The 23,648-nt window shown below is 22.0% G+C and overlaps 6 protein-coding genes across 6 annotated transcripts; 4 read left to right on the top strand and 2 right to left on the bottom strand. All coding sequences in view use genetic code 6, as the record gives it.

Annotated features, from left to right (window-relative positions):
• Positions 1-444: 444 nt before the first annotated feature.
• Positions 445-4,370, bottom strand: TTHERM_00594240 (transmembrane protein, putative; the record flags this gene model as incomplete). The annotated part of the gene is made up of 2 exons (XM_001011684.2): positions 445-4,121; positions 4,325-4,370. 2 exons carry the CDS (start codon positions 4,368-4,370, stop codon positions 445-447), a joined length of 3,723 nt encoding a protein of 1,240 aa, XP_001011684.2.
• A 1,334-nt stretch (positions 4,371-5,704) lies between these two features.
• On the top strand, positions 5,705-10,090 carry TTHERM_000594259 (hypothetical protein). Its single transcript, XM_012796425.1, has 14 exons — positions 5,705-5,778; positions 5,836-6,035; positions 6,266-6,355; positions 6,605-6,694; positions 6,938-7,027; positions 7,265-7,354; positions 7,610-7,699; positions 7,947-8,036; positions 8,294-8,383; positions 8,627-8,716; positions 8,967-9,056; positions 9,308-9,397; positions 9,654-9,743; positions 9,903-10,090. Exons 2-14 carry the CDS (start codon positions 6,007-6,009, stop codon positions 9,988-9,990), a joined length of 1,107 nt encoding a protein of 368 aa, XP_012651879.1. The 5' UTR covers positions 5,705-5,778; positions 5,836-6,006; the 3' UTR covers positions 9,991-10,090.
• Positions 10,091-10,791: 701 nt separating this feature from the next.
• TTHERM_00594260 (tetratricopeptide repeat protein) lies at positions 10,792-11,712 on the bottom strand (the record flags this gene model as incomplete). Its single annotated transcript, XM_001011686.2, has 1 exon — positions 10,792-11,712. Exon 1 carries the CDS (start codon positions 11,638-11,640, stop codon positions 10,792-10,794), a length of 849 nt encoding a protein of 282 aa, XP_001011686.1. The 5' UTR covers positions 11,641-11,712.
• A 2,063-nt stretch (positions 11,713-13,775) lies between these two features.
• On the top strand, positions 13,776-14,552 carry TTHERM_00594270 (immobilization antigen; the record flags this gene model as incomplete). Its single annotated transcript, XM_001011687.1, has 1 exon — positions 13,776-14,552. The coding sequence occupies one exon, from the start codon at positions 13,776-13,778 to the stop codon at positions 14,550-14,552; it is 777 nt and encodes a 258-aa protein (XP_001011687.1).
• A 2,463-nt stretch (positions 14,553-17,015) lies between these two features.
• On the top strand, positions 17,016-17,789 carry TTHERM_00594280 (immobilization antigen; the record flags this gene model as incomplete). Its single annotated transcript, XM_001011688.1, has 1 exon — positions 17,016-17,789. One exon carries the CDS (start codon positions 17,016-17,018, stop codon positions 17,787-17,789), a length of 774 nt encoding a protein of 257 aa, XP_001011688.1.
• Positions 17,790-21,914: 4,125 nt separating this feature from the next.
• Positions 21,915-22,860, top strand: TTHERM_000594299 (transmembrane protein, putative; the record flags this gene model as incomplete). Its single annotated transcript, XM_012796426.1, has 3 exons — positions 21,915-22,240; positions 22,539-22,628; positions 22,767-22,860. The coding sequence occupies 3 exons, from the start codon at positions 21,915-21,917 to the stop codon at positions 22,858-22,860; spliced, it is 510 nt and encodes a 169-aa protein (XP_012651880.1).
• Positions 22,861-23,648: the final 788 nt, after the last annotated feature.

A 23,648-nucleotide genomic window follows, 5' to 3' on the forward strand; every position in this document is an offset into this window, starting at 1 on the left:
CTCTATCTATCTATTCAAAAGTTTTTTAGTTTTGAAGCTGTTGTTGAATTTATGTAAATTTCTCTTGAATTTTTACTTGCTACTTTTTCAATTAATATAAATCCTCAAATATTAATTAACATCCCCCATTATTGACTGACCCCTTATTCAATGGGCTAAAAATTAAAAAATTTTCTTAATCAACCTTTTACCTAAAAGTCTTAATAAATGGATATTTATAGTAAGTAAGTAATTTCATTGATTTATTATCAAAAATTTTAATTTTATTGAATTTATTATTTAATCATATGAAATAAAAAGAAAAAACTCTTTTTGAAAATATAAAAAAAAATAAAAATAAATTATTGTAATTTTTTCAGTTATTGAATAAAAAACATAAAAATACTTAATAAAATAAAAGAAAGTCCTTCTAAAAAATTATTAAAATTTTTTAATTTATTTGGCTCAAATGTATTCAATTCCATATAATTCTTATGAACCTTTTAATTCTCCATTGCTTTAAACTTATTAACTGCCATTTTTATCGCTTTTTTTACTTTCAATTTCAAAATCGCGGAACTTACTTGCTCTATTTTTTTTTCTTAAATATATTATAGCTACTATTCCTATAATTACTAGACCACCTACTATTGAGAATACTATAATGATTATTAATTGAGTATTTGTAGAATTATCTTGAGAACTTTCTGTACTTTAGTTTTCACTTGATGTTGATGTTTAAGTTGTTGGATCAGTTGATGGAGTTGATTTTTCTTATATTTAGATTTAAAAGCTCTGAACTAAATATTTATACTTGCTTGGATAAAGAACTTAATCACTCTCTAATAATCTCTTTTTTCCAGACTATAAAACTTTGGAAGTTATTCTTATGGTTGAGTTATTTGCCTACTTAGGTGCTTTAAATTTATACAAAATTTTACCTGGCTAGGATTAATCTATTGAGAAAGGATGATCTAAAATTACTTTAATGCTTCCATCAGTAGAATTACGAGTAGTAATTCTAAACTCGTGAGGTTCTATTCTACTACTTTGGTAGCTAGATTCACCAGTGGTCTATACTATTTCTATATCTTCTTCCGTTTAAGCTGATACAGTGTTTGAAGAGCAGTTTTTGCTAGTCTTGCAGCTTACTTATAAAGTGGATTAAACCTAAACTGAATTTGGAATTTCACAATTTTGGCATATTTTTTGAACTTCTTCAAAATTTTTTTAGATTTCAAAAGGGATTAAGGCAAAATCTGTGGTTAATTTAATCTTTACTTCTTGTTTTTGCACATCTTTTTGGAATATCTAAAATAAAACAAAAATGAATTTATTTTTGTTTTAATCTTCACTTATACTCTAAGAGATATCCTTTTTAGAAATGTGAGCAATCATTTCTAGCTTGTTGTTGATATTAGTTTACTAATCTTAAAGCTATTATTCCACATTACTTGCGCTTACTACTTTGAATGTGAAGCACTTTTTGATTTCACTTTGGCTGAAAGTAATTTTTATGTCAATATAATCATTTGTATTATTTGAGATGCTTGTTGTTAATAAATCTGGCAATGCTCCTATCAAAGATGAACAATAAAGCTAGAGATTAGAATCAGAATTTATATCAGAGCACTTCAGAAAGTTGTTTTCTTTATCTTATATAGCATATTGGCCATCAGGGCAAGCTTTTATGCATTTACCTTCTTCTGTTTCAGACTTTTTCCATCCATATGGACATTTATCGATACAGGTATTTTCATGGTAGAATTAGTTTAATTTACAATTACATAATAAGTTAACAGATTTTGAAGGATCTACACATGTTATGCATTTTGTAAGAGATGAGCACGAGGAGCATTAATCAGGACACTTTATGCAAACCTACCTTTTTGTTTAAGTAAGAAATTCGTTAGGTTTGCATTGCTTTGGCTTTGAATCGCAGCTTCCATCAATTGGCTATACTCCATTTTAGCATGAATAGCAAAAACTAGTATTATTGAAAGCACATGTTTAACAACCATTCTAGCATTTAATTTGTTAAGAGCAAGTAGGTAACGCGTTTCCGATCTATCCATTTTTACAAACTTTATCACACCTATAAAAGGAAGAAGTAGCTTATTTAAAGCCGTCATCACATAAAATACAAAAATTGGTATTTATTCCACATTAGCAATTTAAATTATTATCTTAGCATTTTGCTATCGGAGAAATAAACTTGCAAGTACCATCGTTGAGGAGTTGATAAGAATTTTAACAATATGTGCACGTATCTATTCCTTTAGAGTATAAGCAGTTTTATAGTTTAGCAGATGTTTAGCATTTATATGTATCTTGGTTCAAGCTATAGCCAAATTAGCATTAATTACATTTACCGCTGCTAGAAAAATTTATACAATTTTCTTTTGTGTTTTGGCAAGAATATTCTCCGTTTTAGCTTTTAATAGCTGTTTAAAAGTAAAATCCTTGAAAGCAATAATCCTCACCATCAAATAAGGCAAAGTTGGTATAGTAAAAATCTGGTTATTATATTACACACTTAAATTACTTTGTAAGGGTATAGCCATCTTCGCAGATAAGACACTTTTCATAGAATTATTTTCTACAATTATCTATCTTAGGAGATTAGCAATAAGGCTTTTAATCTGAGCACTTTAAGCATTGTTTTTTCTGAGTATCAAAAACTAAGCATCCTTCTGGTATCTGTTAGGTATCCTGAGAACATTACGACTAAGGTGTTTTACTAGAGTTTACGAGAACAATACCTTATTCGCATCTAACACACAAATCAGAAAAAAGGGAGTATTCTAAACATCCTTAAATTTAAGTGATCTACTAGGGATTAAATAATTAAAAGTCATAGGTCATTTCAAATTACTAATAGTATTGCGTATTAGTATACATTCTACTTCCATAACTTTTAAAAAACATTGAATTCTTTTGAACTATACCTATAATATTTATGTAATCAGAAGTACTGGATATCTTCAGAGGCTCAAGATGAGCGATAGATTTTGGAATAGGACGATCTACATCCTCCTAAAGCCAAAATTATCTATCAGAACCTAATGAAGTGCAGAAATCTCCTAAGGGGTGTTATGATTTATTCGGGCAATTTTTTGAGAACTTTCTTTCAACGCAATCATATTTTAAGAAAAAGTTTTCATTATCTTTACACTTCAAGCCTCCACCATATTAATTATATATATCAATATTTTTCTTTTCGTTTATCCTGCAATCGTTTGCATATTCCGGAATATCTTTTCTGATAAAACAAGCCAAGCATTCATAAGGAGGATATTTATTAATAGTTTAGCAATTTAGCCATTTTTTACATACATAGTTATTTTTTTCTTCCTTAACAATTTTATAGCCCTTTTAGCAAAGTAGGCATTAAGAAAAGTTGTCTGATGGATTTTCAATAACCTAAATTAAGCAATTATCTACAGTGCTGTATTGACATTCGCCAGTATGAGCATTTATCGCATAATTAGCTATGCACTCCTAGCATCTATTAAATTCGTCAGCTTTAGAACAGAAAGGATCAAAAAAGTCATCATTGACGCAACCAATTTTATCTTGAGTTTTTAATAACTTATATCCCGTTTAACATTTAATATTTTTAGAAGTAGAGCCTTTCTAAATTTTCTCAAAATTTTGAAAGTCTTTGAAAAATACTGAGTAGCTGTAGTCTTCTACTGGCAAGAAGCGATAGTAATATTTCTCGCAAGTCTTATTGGTAGAATTATAAATAGCGCACATTGTTTTATCCATCAAAATATAAGTGTTATCAGGAATAACAAAAGTGTACCCAGATTTTGGACTCTCACATATCTTTCCATCCTCAGAAAACATGCTACACTTATCATCAAAGACAGATGATTCGATACTAAATTAGTTTCTCTTTAAGACATAATTGTCTGTTGTTTCTAAGCAAAGAAACATGCTATTTACTCTCTTACAAAAAGACTTTAAAGTCTCCTCTAATTATAATTAGAAATTTTTATCATATAAGCATTCATAATTATCAGAAATGGTGATGCTACAATAATAAAAAGATATCCTTGTAGGATTATTATTCATATCTAGCACATCTAAGCTTGTTAAAATTTATTTAGCAAAAGCAATGCTAATAACCACTAAACCTATTAAGATTTTCATTAATTTAATTATTTGCCTTTTGATTATTTTTACACAATTTATATTAAATTAATAGAAATTAATTGCTTATTATTAATTATTTGGCTTTATTTCCATCTATAAATTAATACAAATATGCTTAAGTTTTTATTTAATTTATCAAATAAAGTAATTTATTCGCAGTAAATAAATTTAAAATCCAGTAAACCTTTAATCTTTTCTGCAGACCCCTATTAATTCAGTTATGTTTTCATTTATTTATCTATAAAAAATAGATACCAGAATAGAATTCTTGTTTAAAACAAAAATAGTAGTCTGTTTATTTGTTTATTTGTTTGTTTGTAAGTTTGTCTATCTGATTATCTGTCTCTTTTTAATTTACTTATTTGTTAGAGGTACTTTGCTATGAAAATTTCATATATAATTTTAGAATCATTATAAAATTAGAATAATAAATTAAAATAAATCATCTGTAATGGTTAGTTAGTAATACCTACAAATTAAAAACTAATAAATTTCATTATTTTTGTATTTTAATTAGCTAAAATAGCCACTTATATTTGATGTTCATATTCGTTCTCAATAAAAACTCAAATAATTTAATTTCTTGTGAGAATTAAAAGTGAATATGCTTTTAATAAATATCCATAGCAAGCAACACTTCTATCTAATATAAAATTAGGGATAAGTAGATATATATTTTATCCAGTCTACTCTCTTTATGTTTCCAATAGCCATATTTTAAGTAAAACTTGTTATTTTTTATTTATTAGAAATGATCAAAAAAATTCTTTCAAAAATTGACATTATTTAAAGATTAGGTAAAAATAATTACAATTAATTGATAGTGCAATTTAAATAATATTTCTAATCTTGTTACTAAAATATTGCTAGCTGTGTATGTATGTGCAGATTGTGACATTTCATTTAATTAAAATAGCTATTTGCTGCATATTTTTTGTGTAGCTAAGAAGAGTAAAATATAAATAAAAAATAAATCAATTACTTAATTTTTAATTTTTATGTTATTTTATTTTAATGTTTTTATTTGTTTACTTTTTAATTTTTTTTAAGTAAATTATTTTAATTTTAATTTTATTTTATATTAATTAAAAAATTATAGATAAATTTATTGATAATTAATTTTATGTTGTTTGTCTTTCCTTTTCATATTTTATTTAATTAAATATTAATTAATTTAGATATTAATAAATTATGTAATCTATCATTTTATTAGCAATTTATTTTTAAATTCATTATTTTTTTATCATTTTTTCTGAAAATAATAAAGCCTTCAAGGCGAAATGCTTGGAAGGCAGAAAAAAATAGTGTGATAGGTATGGAGAATAGAGAAATATATTTTTCTTTTTTGGCTGGGATCAATACAATTTTTTTCTATATATTATATTTTTAAGTATATGTTTTAAATACAAATATTAAGATTAAATAATGAATTTTTAAATAACTCTTCTGTGATTGATATCTATCTATCTCTTCATAAAACAAAATTAATAAATTAATATCTGATAATTAATTATTATATTTTATTAGTTCATTTTATCCATTTATTATTAATTAATTAAATTTCATAAATCGCTATTCAATATTTTTGAAAAAAAAAAATAAATGAAATAGATTAAATATTACAACAGATTAGAAGAAGTAATTATTAATTTTTTTATTAATATCCTTTAAATTTATATAAATTAATAAAAAAAGTTTTTAAGCTCTTCACTTTTATCTCATGAGGTTCTCCATATTGAACTGAAGTGTTTTTTATTTATTAATATTATTTTTATTATTATTAATATTTTTTATATATTTAACTTTCAATTTATTTAAATAAGTAATTTTTGTTTTTGAAACTATCATCATTATTTATTAATTTTTATGAAAACAAATTTGACACTTTTGCTTGGGTAAAAACAGCTTATTTATTTAGGATTATGATATTTTTAATTATAAAAACTAATTAAAAAGAATAAAGCTCTTTTTTCTTTTCTTTCTTTGTTAATTTAACTCATCATTTTATTTTCAACTTTTTTTCTTTTATTATTAATTAATTAATCTTATTATTTCATATATTTTCTTCATTTTTTCCTTCTAATTAAATATTTAATGTTATATTTTTTCTTCAATTTTTAAAAAGTTCCAATTAAATTGGTGACGAAGGTGCATCAGGCTTAGGTTCTGGTTTATCAAATTGCATTAATCTCTCAAATTTGGAACTTTGGCTTGAGTAAAAACAGTTTATTTATTTTGGATTGTGATATTTTTAATTATAAAAACTAATTAAAAAAACAATACATTTTTGTTTTTTCTTTTTATTGTGCTTGCTTTTTTTGTTCTTTCTTTGTTAGTTTAGCTCATCATTTTATATTCAACTTTTGCTTTTATTATTAATTAATTTTATTATTTCATATTTTTTCTTCATTTTTTCCTTCTAATTAACTATTTGATGATATTTTTTTCTTCAATAATTAAAAAGTTCCAATTAAATTGGTGCTATGGGTATTTCAAACTTAGGTTCTGGTTTATCAAATTGCATTAATCTCTCTAATTTGGAACTTATACTTGTGTAAAAATAGTTTATTTGTTTTGGATTGTGATATTTTGAATTATAAAAACTAATTAAAAACAATAAAGCTCTTTTTTCTTTTTCTTATTATTGTGTTTGCTATTTTTTTGTTCTTTCGTTGTTAATTTAACTCATCAATTTATTTTCAACTTTTGCTTTCATTATTAATTAATCTTGTTATTTCATATTTTTTCCTTCTAATTAACTATTTAATGATATATTTTTTCTTCAATATTTAAAAAGTTCCAATTAAATTGGTGCTATGGGTGTTTCAGGCTTAGGTTCTGGTTTATCAAATTGCATTAATCTCTCTAATTTGACCCTTTTGCTTGGGTAAAAACAGCTTATTTATTTTGAATTATAATATTTTTAATTATAAAAACTAATTAAAAACAATAAAGCTCTTTTTTATTTTTCTTATTATTTTTTTGTTCTTTCGTTGTTAATTTAACTCATCATTTTATTTTCAACTTTTGCTTTTATTATTAATTAATTAATCTTGTTATTTCATATTTTTTCTTAATTTTTTAAGCTATTTAATGATATATTTTTTCTTCAATATTTAAAAAGAAGTAATTAAATTGGTGACGAAGGTGCATCAGCCTTAGGTTCTGGTTTATCAAATTGCATTAATCTCTCAAAATTGACACTTTCACTTTGGTAAAAACAGTTTATTTGTTTTGGATTGTGATATTTTTAATTATAAGAACTAATTAAAAACAATAAAGCTCTTTTTTCTTTTTCTTATTATTGTGTTTGCTTTTTTTTTTGTTCTTTCGTTGTTAATTTAACTCACCATTTTATTTTCAACTTTTGCTTTCATAATTAATTAATCTTGTTATTTCATATTTTTTCTTCATTTTTTCCTTCTAATTAGCTATTTAATGATATATTTTTTCTTCAATATTTAAAAAGTGAGAATTAAATTGGTGATGAAGGTGCATCAGCCTTAGGTTCTGATTTATCAAATTGCATTAATCTCTCAAAATTGTCACTTATCCTTGGGTAAAAACATTTTATTTATTTTGGATTATGAATTATAAAAACTAATTTAAAATTATAAAGCTCTTATTTCTTTTTCTTTTTATTGTGCTTGCTTTTTTTTTTATTCTTTCTTTGTAAATTTAACTTATCATTTTATTTTCAACTTTTACTTTTATTATTAATTAATCTTATTTTTTCAAATTTTTTCTTCATTTTTTCTTTCAAATTAACTATTTAATGATATATTTTTTCTTCAATATTTAAAAAGTGGAAATTAAATCCGTGATAAAGGTGTATCAGGCTTAGTTTTTGGTTTATCAAATTGCATTAATCTCTCAAATTTTTTACTTTGGCTTCCGTAAAACAGTTTATTTGTTTTGGATCGTGATAGTTATAATTATTAAAACTATTAAAAAACAATAAAGCTCTTTTTTCTTTTTCTTTTTATTGTGCTTGCTTTTTTTTTGTCCTTTTTTTGTTAATTTAACTCATCATTTTATTTTTAACTTTTGCTTTTATTATTAATTAATTAATCTTGTTATTTCATATATTTTCTTCATTTTTTCTTTCTAATTAACTATTTAGTGATATATTTTTTCTTCAATATTTAAAAAGTTCAAGCTAAATTGGTGATGAAGGTGCATCAGGCTTAGGTTCTGGTTTATCAAATTGCATTAATCTCTCAAATTTGACACTTAACCTTGGGTAAAAACAGTTTATTTGTTTTGGATTGTGATATTTTTAATTATATAAACTAATTTAAAACAATAAAGCTCTTATTTCTTTTTCTTTTTATTGTGCTTGCTTTTTTTTGTTCTTTCTGTCTTAATTTAACTTATCATTTTATTTTTAACTTTTGCTTTTATTATTAATTAATCTTATTTTTTCTTCATTTTTTCTTTCGAATTAACTATTTAATGATATATTTTTTCTTCAATATTTAAAAAGTTTCAATTAAATCCGTGATAAAGGTGTATCAGGCTTAGGTTTTGGTTTATCAAATTGCATTAATCTCTAAAATTTTTCACTTTTGCTTCCGTAAAAACAGTTATTTGTTTTGGATTGTGATATTTTTAATTATAAAAACTAATTAAAAACAATAAAGCTCTTTTTTCTTTTTATTGTGGTTGCTTTTTTTTGTTCTTTATTTGTTAATTTAACTCTTCATTTTATTTTCAACTTTTGGCTTTATTATTAATTAATTAATCTTATTATTTCATATTTTTTCTACATTTTTTCCTTCTAATTAACGATTTAATGATATATTTTTTTTTCAATATTTAAAAAGAAGTAATTAAATTGGTGATGAAGGTGTATCAGGCTTAGGTTTTGGTTTATCAAAGTGCATTAATCTTTCAAATTTGACACTTAACTTAAAGTAAAAACAGTTTATTTGTTTTGGATTGTGATAGTTATAATTATAAAAACTAATTAAAAACAATAAAGCTCTTATTTCTTTTTTTTTGTGCTAGCTTTTTTTGTCCTCTCTTTGTTAATTTAACTCATCATTTTATTTTCAACTTTTGCTTTTATTATTAATTAATTAATGTTGTTATTTCATATTTTTTCTTCATTTTTTCCTTCTAATTAACTATTTAATGATATATTTTTTCTTCATTATTTAAAAAGTTTCAATTAAATTGGTGATAAAGGTGCATCAGGCTTATGTTCTATTTTATCAAATTGCATTAATCTCTCATATTTGACACTTAAGCTTGGGTAAAAATAGTTAATTTGTTTTAGATTGTGATATTTTTAATTATAAAAACTAATTAAAAACAATAAAACTCTTATTTCTTTTTCTTTTGTTTGCTTTTTTTTTGTTCTTTCTTTGTTAATTTAACACATCATTTTATTTTCAACTTTTAATTTTATTATCAATTAATTAATCTTATTTATTATTTCATATTTTTTCTTGATTTTTTCCATCTAATTAGCTATTTAATGATATATTTTTTCTTCAATATTTAAAAAGTTGCAATGATATTGGTTATGAAGGTGCATCAAGCTTAGGTTCTGCTTTAGCTAATTGCAGTAATCTCTCAAATTTGACACTTTAACTTTTGTAAAAACAGTTTACTTGTTTTGGATTGTGATATATTTAGTTATAAAAACTAATTTAAAACAATAAAGCACTTTTTTCTTTTTCTTTTTATTGTGCTTGCTTTTTTTTTGTTCTTTCTTTGTATTAAAAATTTACACCAATTTATTATAAAATTTTTAGCAAAATGAAGGAATCATAAAAATTCAATTTAATAAGCAAGATTCTTAAATCAAAAAGATTAGTTGTCTTAAAAAAAGAATTCATGTGATAAACCAGTGGAATAAATATTAAATGTTTGAATAATTGAATATTATATGTTTTTTTTATTATATAATATTTTGAAAAAGTGTTTTTAACATAAAATATAATAAGATAAATAGATTTTATGGTCAATCCCTGTTATTTCTCCACCTAAGACCTAAAATGATTAAATATCCACCATATACCTAAACATTTTAAATATCCACCTTAAAAAACTAGTGGATATCTATCAAGTTAAGAACCATTTTAATTGAATGAATAGTAAAGAGTTTAATTTTTAATTGGCTTATCAAAGAATAATTATGATATTTTTAAAATAAATTCAAATATGATAGAAATTAAATTGAGCTTATTAAAAAAAAAAATCAGTCTCATTTGAATTTAAATAATATTTATTTTTTAAAATCATAAATTTAAAACATAATCAGATTTTATTACAAAATTTATAATTCAATTCCAAAAAAAAATAGTCATGGGTTTTGTTGAAAGTCTAATTTTATTAAAAAATAAACAGCTTATCTTGTATGCTGCATAAAAAAATAGATAAAACATAGATTAAATATTTAGCTTTTTAAAGAAAGATTATTCATTTAAATAATGACTAAAATTGTGATTAATTGATTTATTGATTTATTTATATTTAGTTTACAGAAATTGTATTAAAGATATTAATTAGGTATCTATCTATCTTATTTTAAGTAAAAGTATATTTACATTTTTGTAAGTATTATTAATTATATTAGTTTAATTAGTTATTTATTTATCTATCTATCTAGTAGTTGTTCATTTTAAGGCGTTTTTGCATATTTCATTAATTTTCATTCTCTTATCCTAGCAATTATTTACTAATTTCTAAATATTCTTTTGCTTTTTATTCATTATCTAACTTGCTATACAAAAATGCTAAGTTATAGTAAATTTAGCCATTTTCTGGGTCTAAATTCTTAGCCTTTTCTAATGGAATAAGGGCTTCTTAGTATTTCTACTAATTAGCATATGCTTATGATAAATTGAAGTAAGCATTTGAGAAAGAATTGTCTATTTCAATAGCTTTTTCAAAATTTTAAATGGCTTAATTATAATCTTTCTTTTGCAAATAAATGCTTCCTAAATTGTTAAATGACTCTTTAAGATTCTTGTCTAGTAAAATTGACTTTTGGTAAAGCATTATGGCTTTATCAATGTCTTCATTGTTTTATTTTTATTCTGATTAACCTTCATAGGCTATTGCTAAATTGTAATAAAGCAGAGGGTCATCTGGAGATGATTTCAATGCTAAGAGAAAACATTTGATTGCACTCTCAAAATTACTCATATTCAAGAAAGATTATCCAATATATTTATATGTGGCTGTTTCTTTTGGCTTGTTTTCTAAATATTTTTAAAAACAGTCGATTGCCTGCTTATGATTCTAAAGCTTTTAGTAGGCATGACCCATATAAAAGTATGGCACTATGTTCTTTTCATCTAATTTGATAGATTTACTATAGTAGAAGATGGCTTCTTCAAATTAATTTTGTTTGTGCAGTTGCTAAGCTTGCTAAAACAGATTTTTAGATTCCTAAGGGCTTTTTTGAATTTCCTTCTTTTGTTGCTACTTATTTTTTAAGCTAAAAAAGAAAGTTTGAACATTTTAAAGTTTAAAAAACCTACTCATTTTTGTATTTTTACTCAATAACAAATGTAATTATTATTAATAAAATTTGCCTTATTTTGGTGATATTTTCTAGAAATATTTGTTAAATCTACTTTTATCAAAATTAATTTCACAAAATAAAATTATGAAAAAATAATTTTCTTTTTTTATGTTTTAACTTAAAAAGATAATAATATAATAGATTGTAATTTAGTCATACCACCTATCTATTTATTGTGTTTAATATTCCAAAAGTTTTTTAATCCATAAAAATGGATGGATGGATTGTTACGAGTATAAAAAAGTTATAATTCTCCTTATCTATTATATGATAATTTTATAAAATTATTAAAAAAAAATATTTTTTAAAAAACCTAGCTATATTCTCTTGTTTGCTTAAATTTATTTTATTAAAGATAATGCAATAAATTAACTTTAAAAACATTTAGATACTATTCTTATTTCAAGTATTAGATAGAAAATCTATTACAATCAGTTTGGTTTTCAAAAATATTTTGTGAGAAATATTTTTTTTAAACCTGTAAGTACTCTTTCAAAATTAATACTAATATTTAAAGGAAGAATTAAGATCAATTTTTTGTTTGTAAATAAAATTAAAATGACCTAAAATTTATTTTCTTTCTTTTTTATTAACTTTTTTTCTTTTACTTTTTAAATATTTAACTAATCATTTATATTAACTTTGTTTAATAATTTCAAATGTATGCATGAAAGTATGCAAAAAAATAAAAACTCCTTAATCCTAAAAGATAATATTAAAGATATATAAATTCAACATGAGTTTATTTATCCCTGATTAATTTTAAGTTAAATTATGTTTAAAGTATTAAATTCTTGAATTTATTTAAATGAATTAATTTGAGCTTTTCTTTGAAGTATTTTTTTGCAATAACAAAGAGCAAATTTAAAATAAAATAAAAAGTAAGCCTTTATTTACTTTTGAGTTTAGAAAAATAATAATTTTTAATATTATTTTTTCTAATTTAAAAGAGAGAAAACAAATTTTAAAAAATTTCATCATAATATCATCCAGTATTTATTATATTCAACTCTTATAAAGAGAAATATTATTAATGTTTTATCAATAATGATCATATATGTTATAATCAGCTCTTCTAATGACAAATTTTATTAATATTTCATCAGAACTAGAACTAGAAATTAAATTAAGTGAGTAGGAATGAAATTAATTAATTAATTAATTATTCCTTTTATCTCCCAAATTTTCTCTTCATTAAAAATTTAATTTTGTTTATTGGTGTTTTTACTAATTTTCCCTTCAATATTTTGAAAGTCGTAATAAATATATATGATTGTTATATTGATATGTAATTAGATGAATAATTTTTTTGTAATATTATCATGCATAGGATATGAAAGAAAAAATATACAAGATAATTAATCTGCAAAACGTTAGAAGACAACTTATGTTAATATTTTACCAAAAATTATGATAATAATTATCCCAATAAATAATTAAAAGACAGACATATGTTTCTAATATTTTATCATAAAATTAATCAATTTTTTATTTGCAAATCTAATTTAAAAAACTGACCATTTTCTCCTAAAATTATGGTAGATTTTCTACTTTTTAGTAGATAATAAAGTAGAATAAAGCATTTTATTTTTATTTATTTAGTACTTTTAATAATTAACTCAAAAGTAGTATCAATTAATTTTATATTTTACTTTGTGCTTATTTAGAAATAGATTAAAATTTTTAGGTTTTCAATTTTGTGTAAAAATTCTCTTTAAAAAAAAGTAGTTAAATGATTTTTATGAAATTAGAGTAGAATTTCATATTTTTAAATAATTATTTTTTTGTTTAGGATCCTAAATAAAATTATATTTAACAAATTTAGGTAATGTTTCAAATAAGCTAATTTTAATAATTTTTGTTTTTTTATCTTGAATGAATTAATAAATTTAATTAATTATCTTACCCGATCGATCATTTATTTAAAATTCTAGATAATTAATATAAAGAGGGAACATTGATTTGATACAATAATGAATGGATAATATTCAAATTATCTCAGCTCATCTGTATTATTTAAAAATAAATGAGCAAAATTCTAATTATAAAGATTTAATAAAAATAAAAATAAATATAAACTAATATAGCAAAAATAATGAAAGCAATTTCTTTAATATTTATATCATTAGCTGTAATTGCTACAGTAAACGCTACTTGTGCTGATGCAAATGCTACTGCTGGTTAAGGAGGTACTTGTTTCTGTAATGCTGGTTATTATGGTACTTCTACTGATGTTTCTTCAGGTGGATCATGCAAAAAATGCCCAACTGGAGCTACTTCTCCTGCTTCCACTACCTCAGGGACTCTTAAGAGCTCTTGCACTTGCATCGATACTAACGCTATTCCCGATATTACTTACACTCTCTGCTTATGTAATGATAACTACTACGGTACACCTACCAGTTCTGGTGCTAGTGGATGTACTCCATGCCCAACTGGATCAAAATCCTTTGCTGGTTCAACTACTGTTACTTAATGTCTTTGTGGTGACTTTAATTCTGTCATCAATGATGCCAAAACTGCCTGCTAATGTAAGGCTAACTACTATGGTACACCTACTTCTTCTGGTCCCAGTGGATGTACTAAATGCCCTACTGATACAACCTCTACCATAGGTACAACTGCTCTATCTTCTTGCGCTTGCCCAGACACTAACGCTTCCCTCAACACTGCTAATCCTCCTGTTTGCTAATGTAAAGCTAACTTCTATGGTTCTCCTACTAGTTCTGGTGCTAGTGGATGTACTGCATGCCCTAATGGATAAATTGCTCCAGCTGGTTCTTCTACTAATGTTTGCAAAGTTGCTTCAACATCTTCCACATATATTTTACCCATAGTTTCTTTACTTTTCTCTTTAGTTATGCTTATTTGAAGTTAATTTTTCAAAGAAAATATCTTTAAAATATCAATTATTAAAAAATTAATAAATTTTTGTCTGTTAGTCAATAAATAATAATTTTATGTTCTAATGATTTGAAAATGGATTAATAAGTTTTATCAAAAAAAAATAAAATATTAGTTCTTTTTTATTAATTTTTTTAATACTCAACTTTCAAATTATATAATTAGATAATAATCTTATTGTAAATAATTAAACAAATAAATAAAACTTGCCTATTAAACATGAAAATTTATCATGAATAGAATTTTTGTTAAATATGAAAATATTCTGATTTGAGTTTTTTAATATCACTTTAAACATGTTAAGAAAAAAATTAATAAATTTATTTGGTTTATATTGATTTCAGTAGTCAATAATATTTTGAATAAAAGAGTAAGTTTAAAAAGTCTGGCAAGGCAATCTGATTAAATCAAAAAAATAATGATATTTAAAATATATACTACAGTTTTATAGATATTGAGAATGTGGTATCTATCACCCAATAAAAATTATTTTAACGTATTTTTGAAAATTTATATGACTAATTTATTATTTTTACTCTTGGAACATTTAAGAATTTATAGTTGATATATTTTTTTTGTTTAAAAAAATGGTTAAATTAAAAAAGAAATTTATTTTGAAGATACCTTATAATTCTGTAAAATGGGGAAAATAGTTAATGTGTTATTTTATTGATTTTATCACATATAATATAAATCAATTAAATATTATAAAATAATTCTATTATAGAAAAATATTCATTTAAATATAGTTGAATAGGAAACTTACTTACTTACTTCCTTTTCAATAGAAAAAAATCAAAAACTAACTAATTAAATTACGAAAGATTACAAAAGGATAGTAAATAAATTAACTGAATGAATAGTAAAGATAAAGACATGTTAATCATGATTAAAAAGAGATATATTTTATTAGAATATATGGAAAAGTAAATATTTATCATATATTTATTATAAATATCTAACGAAATATTTTTTTCAAAAGTAAAAATGATAAAATTAAATTTTAAAATTGATCAGATTTATTTAAGCAAATAAAGATAATTTTGAGCTTAGAGGTAGCAAAATAAAAATTTTTATCTTTTATTTTTGTACTTTGAAATTTACATAGTTTTTAGATCTCATTTTTTGAGTATTTTAAGGATACCAATATATTTTTACTTTATACATAAATACTATGTTAATATAAAATTTATTTTATTTAGTTAAATTTTGTAAAATTATTTTGAAGTAAAAAAAAAGATATCATTTTAAAAATGATAAATAAATGAATGAATTTTTTTGTAAATAAAATTAAATACAATTTAACCAATTTACAAATATTTTATCAAAATTACAAAAAATTTATTTATTTAAAAATATTATTTTTTTCTAATTGAGAGAAAGCAAAATTTTAAATATTTCATCATACAATTCTTAAGCATTTATTATATTCAATTCTTATAAAGGTAAATTTTATTAATATTTCATCAGGACTAGAAATTAAATTAAGTTAGAAGTAAAGAAATCAATTATTACTCTTAACTCCCAAGTTTTATCTTCTTTAAAAATTAAATTTTTTTTTTAATTTTCTTTATTAGCTAGCGCTTTTATTAGTTTTTCCCTTCAATACATTGTAAGTGGAGATAAATATATATGGTTGCAAATTGATACATAATTTTATCAATATTTTTTTGTAATATTATCATGCATAGAATATGTAAAAAAAAAATATACAAGACTAATTAATCTTGCACACCAATTTATGTTAATATTTTAACTTAAATTATGATAGCTATTATTCCATTAAATAATTTAAAACATACATTTTTTAATGTTTTATCTTAAAATTAATCAATGTTTTTTTTGCAAATCTAATTTGAAAAACCAATCATTTTCTCCTAAAATTTGGACAGATTTTCTACATTTTAGCTATTAATAAAGTAGAATAAAGCATTTTATTTTTAATTATTTCGTACTTTTAATGATTAACTCAAAAATAGTATCAATTAATTTAATTTTCTATTTCACTTTGTGTTTAGAAACATATTTAGAATTTTTGGGTTTTCTATTTTCAAAAATTATCTTAAAAATATAAGTAGTTAAATGATTTTCATAAAAAGTGAGTATAATTTCATATTTTTAAGTAATTTTATTTGCGTTTAGGAACTTACATGATACTATCTTTAACTAATTTAGGTAAATGTTTCAAATAAGCTAATTTTAACAATATTTGTTTTGTATCTTAAATTAATTAATTAATAAATTAACCTACCTGATTGATAATTTATCTTAAATTCAAGATTATAATATGAAGATAAATTAATTAATGAATAATCTTCAAATTATCATAGCTCAGCTGGATTATTTTAAAATGAGCAAAATTTTAATCATAAAAATTTAATAAAATAAAAAATACAAATTAATATAAATTAATCTTGCAAAAAAAAAAAAAATGAAAGCAATTTCTTTGATTCTTATTTCATTAGCTGTGATTGCTACAGTAAACGCTTGTACTGATGCTCACGCTACTGCTGGTAATGGAGGTACTTGTTTCTGTAATGCTGGTTATTATGGTACTTCTACTGATGTTAATGGTGCAGGATCTTGCCAAAAATGCCCAGATGGAACTACTTCTGCAGCTGCCACTACCTCAGGAACTCTTGTCAGCTCTTGCACTTGCATCGATGTTAATGCTATTCCCAATGGTGCCAACACTGGCTGCGCATGTAAGGATAACTTCTATGGTAAACCTACCAGTTCTGGTGCTAGTGGATGTACTCCATGCCCAACAGGATCAATTTCTACTTTTGGTTCATATTCTGTTGATTATTGCTTTTGCGTAGACTCAAATTCTGTTAAAAATAGTTCCAACACTGCATGCTAATGTAAGGATAACTTCTATGGTACACCTAACCCAACTAAGGGTGGTGCTACTGGATGTACTGCATGCCCATCTGGAACAACCTCTACCGCTGGTACAACTGATATGTCTTCTTGCGCTTGCCCAGACACTAACGCTTCCCTTAACTCTGCTAATCCTCCTGTATGCTAATGTAAAGCTAATTTCTATGGTAGCCCTACTACTTCTGGTGCTAGTGGATGTACTGCATGCCCTAATGGATAAACTGCTCCTGCTGGTTCTGCTAGTAATGTTTGCAAAGCTTCATCTTCCACATACATTTTACCCATAGTTTCTTTGCTTTTCTCTTTACTTATGCTTATTTGAAGTTAGTTTTTCACAAAAATATCTTTATAACATCAATTATTAAAATTTTAATTAATTTTTGTCTGTTTGTCTATAAATATTAATTTCATGTTCTAATGGTATGAAAATTGATTAATAAGTTTTAATTTATTTTGCTAATATTGATTTCAGATTTTAATAATATGTTGAATATAAGAATTAGTTTTAAAAAATTAGGCAGAGCAATCTGGCTAAATGAAAAAATAATGAAATTTTTAAATATATTTACTACAATATTATAGATATTGAGAGTGCAGTGTTACTTAATAGAAAAAATTTTTAAAGATATTTTCACAATATTATGAAGTTGCATCCAATTTCATTTATTTATCAAAAAAACTTATTTTTTCGAATCAATACAATTTAAAAAATTGCAATTTTATCTTAACATAATTATCATTTCACTTCTTATAAAAAATCGCTTTTAAAAAATTATATCTATTTAGGAAAATAGACAAAATTAGCCCAAAAAAAGAAATAAAAGAAATTTAAAATGAACATCAGATTAATTAAGAATTCATCAGAATGAAAGAAAAAAATTTAAAGATTCACTCAGATGGTCATTAAAGATTATGCACAAGCATATTTTAAATTGTTTTATTTCTTCCTTTTGAATAATTTTTGCTTATTTTATTTAATTATGATTAATATTTTTATTTTATGGGTTCAATTTATTTTTTAGGATTAACTTTTAAAGTTAAAATATCTAGTATGTGTGTAGTATGTTAGTTTATGATATTTTTATTTTTTATTTTTTAGTTTTTTGAAAAAATAAAAATAATATAAAAATTTAAGCCATAGTCTTTTTTTAATTTTACAAAATTTACAATCTATATAAACAGAAAGAAATGTTAGGTAGATATTGATTGACCAAATAGATGCTAATTTGTATTTAAAATTTTTCAAACATCTATCTATCCATCCATCTTTTCAAATCTTTTTATTAATTTTTAATGAAGGATTATGTATAAAATTGACTTTTGTTATTCTATTTAATATTTTTGGTGACTTAAATAATACTTTCAATTTACTATAGATATATATATTATTTTTACAAATTTTTTAATTAAAATTAAGTTAAAATAACTAAAAAACATTTTAAAAAATAATGTACGAATATAGGGAAAATTTCTATAAGAAAAATTAATGACAGTTAAATATATAAAGAATATGTATTATAATGATAATATTTTTTTAAAAATATACCTCAGACCTATATGGAGGACCTCATGAGAATAAAGTGAAGAGTTTAAAAACTTTTATAGTAAAAATAAATTAAGAGTATACTGATAAAAAAATAAATAATAACTTCTTAAAATTTGTTGTAATATTTAATCTATTGCATCATTTATTTTATTAATTAATTAATTAATTAAAGAATATTGAATAACGAAGTAATTTTTGGAAATTTAATGAATTATAAGTTGATAAAAAGAACAAATAAATAAATTATATGAATTCATAAATTTGCTTTTATCAAGATAAATCACAAATAACTTACTTAATCAGTCTAATTAATATTCATTATTAAATTTTATATTTCTATTTTAAATATTTACTTAAAAATTAATAAGGAACTAGAGATTATATATAAAGGATAATAAGAATGCAAACTTTTTAAAAATAGTTAGTTAGTTAGTTATCATTTACTTTTTTAAACTATTTCAAAAATATAAAATTTTAAAAAATAAATATGATAATTATTCAAATAACAGAAAGAAATACTTGTAAATACTTGAAATTTATTTTATTCTAGTGAGTTCTCTCTCATTCATTATCCTTTATATACAATCTCTAAGTCATTATTATTTTTAAGTAAACATTTGAAATAGAAATTTTAAGATTTAATAATGAATGTTAGTTTGACTGACTAATTAAGTTATTTGTAATTTCTCTTACTAAAAGCTAATAAATTCATATAATTTATTTATTCTTTTTATCCACTAATAATTAATTAAATTTCCATAAATTAATTGTTTGTTATTCAATATTTTTGAAAATAAATAAATGATATAATAGATTAAATACCACTCATTACAAGAAGTAATTATTTATTTTTTATCAATATACAATAAATTTATATTTACTAATATTAAAAGTTTTTAAGCTCTTCACTTAAATCTCATGAGGTTCTCCATATTGGTCCGATGTATATTTATTTATTTATAAATTTCATCTTTATATTATAAACTTTCTTTTCTTTTAGAATTTAATTTTTCAAATAGAAATTTTCCCTACATTCGTAAATTATATTTAAAAATGTTTTTTTAGTTATTTTAACTGAATTTTCATTAAAAATTTTTAAAAATCATTATCCATTTATTATGATTTGATATTTTTTATTAATTTAGTTCTAACACTTTTACATGATAAAAACTGTTTATTAGTTTTGGATGGATTATGATATTTTTACTAATAATAAATTAATTTAAAACAAAAGAGCTTAACTTGCTTATTAGCTTTTTATTTAATTTACTTTCTTCTTTTTCTTTTTTATTATAATTGTGTTATTTTTTCTACTATTTGTCTTAATTTAACTCTTTTTTATTTTAAATAATTGCTTTTATTATTTATTTATTCATTTCTTATTATTTCATATTTTTTCTTCATTTTTTCCTTTTAAATAATTAATTAGTTTATTATTTTTTCTTCAATATTTAAAAAGTATCGGTTTTAATGGTGCAATAGATGTAGCAGGCTTATGTCATGGTTTAGCAAATTGCACTAATCTCTCAAATTTGACACTTCACCTTGGGTAAAAATAGTTTATTTGTTTTGGATTGTGATATTTTTAGCTATAAAAATGAATTTAAAACAATATAGCTAGCTCTTTTAACTTGTTTATTAGCACTTTATTTTATTTTCTTTTTCATTTTTATTGTTTTTTCTACTTTATTATATATCTTCATTTTTTTATTTTCTACATTTGCTTTTATTATTCGTAAAATCTCTTTAACTCGCAACCAGAAAATTCAAAACATTTTCGATTTATCGAGGTTTTCATTTTCGAAAATTTTAAAGCTCTTACCTACAACTCATTCATTTTTTTTAACGAGGTTTTACGGTATTTATGTATTCATTTCTTATAATTTCATATGTTTTCTTCATTTTTTTCTTCTAAATAAATAATTAATCTTATATTTTTTCTTCAATATTTAAATAGTGATAATATGTTTGATGATTAACATGCATTAAATTTAGTTTCTAGCTTAACAATTTGCACTAACCTCTCAAATTTGACAATTTATTTTGAGTAAAAACAGTTTTTTTGATTAAGATTGTGATATTTTTAGCTATAAAAATGAATTAAAAACAATAGAGAGAGCTCTTTTAACTTGTTTTTTATCTTTTTATTTAATTTACTTTTCTTTTTCTTTTTTATTATAATTGTGTTGTTTTTTCTATCATCTTTCTTCATTTTTATATTTTCAACATTTGCTTTTATTTATTTGTTTGTTTGGTTATTTATTTATTTATTTATTCATTCATTCATTTCTTATAATTTATATTTTTTATTCATGTCTTATTATTTAATATTTTTCTTCATTTTTCCTTTCTAAATAACTAATTAATATTATATTTTCTTCAATATTTAAAAAGTAAAAATTATATTGGTGCAACAGGTGCATCAGGCTTAGGTTCTGGTTTAGTAAATTGCACTAATCTCTCAAATTTGACACTTAGTCTTAAGTAAAAACAGTTTATTTGTTTAGGATTGTGATCTTTTTAGCTATAAAAATGAATTTAAAAGAAAAAGCTCTTTTAACTTGTTTATTAGCTTTTTATTTGATTAAATTTTCTTTTTCTTTTTTATTGTAATTGTGTTGTTTTTTCTATTATCTTTCTTCATTTTTTTATTTTCAACATTTGCTTTTATTTATTTATTTATTTAATATTATTTCATATTTTTTATTTTTTTTTCATTCTAAATAACAAATTGATTTTATATTTTTCTTCATATTTAAAAAGTAAAAATTATATTGGTGATTTAGGTGCGTCAGGCTTAGGTTTTCGTTTAGGAAATTGCACTAATCTCTCAAATTTGACACTTAATCTTAAGTAAAAACAGTTTATTTGCTTAGGATTGTGATATTTTTAGCTATAAAAATGAATTTAAAATAAAATAACTCTTTTAACCTGTTTATAGGTTTTAATTTGATTTACTTTTCTTTTTCTTTTTTATTGTAATTATGTTGCTTTTTCTATTATCTTTCTTCATTTTTTATTTTCAACGTTTGCTTTTATTATTTATTAATTCATTTCTTATTAATTCATATTTTTTATTTATTTTTTCCTTCTAAATAATTAACTAATTTTATATTTTTTCTTCAATATTTAAAAAGTTCAAATGGAATTGGCGATTAAGGTGCATCAGGCTTAGGCTCTGGTTTAGCAAATTGCACTCATCTCTCAAATTTAACACTTTAACTTAGGTAAAAACAGTTTATTTGTTTAGGATTGTTATATTTTTAGCTATAAAAATGAATTTAAAATAAAATAACTCTTTTAACCTGTTTATAGGTTTTAATTTGATTTACTTTTCTTTTTCATTTTTATGGTTCCTGTGTTGTTTTTTACTGCTATCTTTCTTCATTTTTTATTTTCAACATTTACTATTATTTATTTATTTTTTTATTTATTTATTCATTTCTTATTGTTTCATATTTTTTCTTCGTTTTTTTCTTCTAAATAACTATTTAATATTATATTTTTTCTTCAATATTTAAAAAGTGGCAATAAAATTGGTGCAAAAGGTGCATCAGGCTTAGGTTCTGCTTTAGCAAATTGTACTAATCTCTCAAATTTGACACTTTATCTTAGGTAAAAACAGTTTATTTGTCTTAGATTGTGATATTTTTACTTTAAAAAATGAGTTTATAACAAAAAAACTCTTATGCCAGATGTTTTTTTTTATTTAATTTTATTTATTAATTTTTTTTAATTTAATAAAAATAAAAGTTCCAAATTTATTGATAAATCTTAATAATTGAAAGTAAAAAGCAAGTGTCTTAAATCAAAAAAATTAATTGTCATTAAAATAAGTTTCTATTGATAAAGAAGTGGTGAAAAAGATGAATAAATATTAAATATTTGAATAATAATAGAACGAACATATATAATATGTATTATAATATAATATTTAGTAATATATAATTTAACCTAAAATATATATAAATATGTTTTGTTTGTTTATTTTGTCTTTTTTATATATGTATAGATATTTAAGAATAAAATAAAAAAATAAATTTATATACTGAAATTTAATTAAGTTAATTTTATTTAATTTAATTTGTACATAATTTATCCATTAAAAATTAAAAAGGTTATTATTATTCGAAAACTATCGAGCTAGAATTTAAAAATTTTTCAGATACTCGATACTTTTAGGTAAAAAAAATAAATACTCAATACCAATATTTTGTATCGGTTTCAGAACTTTTTTCAGATACCAAAAAGTATCTAAGCAACTCTGTTTAGTACCCAATTTATTTTTTTAACATGTTAAATGAATTTAGTGAATATTCGAAAAGTTGTTTAACAATGAATAATATTGATTGGATGAGTTAATGAAAAATTAAATTGAATTTATAATTTATATTCAATTTAGAAAAGTATATATGTAGTTGAATCACCAAATGACTTCTATTTTAATAGAAAAAAATTAATAACTAAAATACGAAAGAATAGTTCATAATTAATTCAGAAAGCTGAATGAATAATAAAGGTAAGAAAATAAATGTTAATCTTAATAAAAAGATATATTTTTAAGGAAATTTTATTAAATTAAAGAGAAAAGAAGGTATTTATCTAATATTTTGTATTAAAAATATCTAAATAAAA

Source organism: Tetrahymena thermophila, assembly GCF_000189635.1.
Source record: "Tetrahymena thermophila SB210 genomic scaffold scf_8254731, whole genome shotgun sequence".
In the NCBI taxonomy this organism is placed as follows: Eukaryota; Ciliophora; class Oligohymenophorea; order Hymenostomatida; family Tetrahymenidae; genus Tetrahymena; species Tetrahymena thermophila.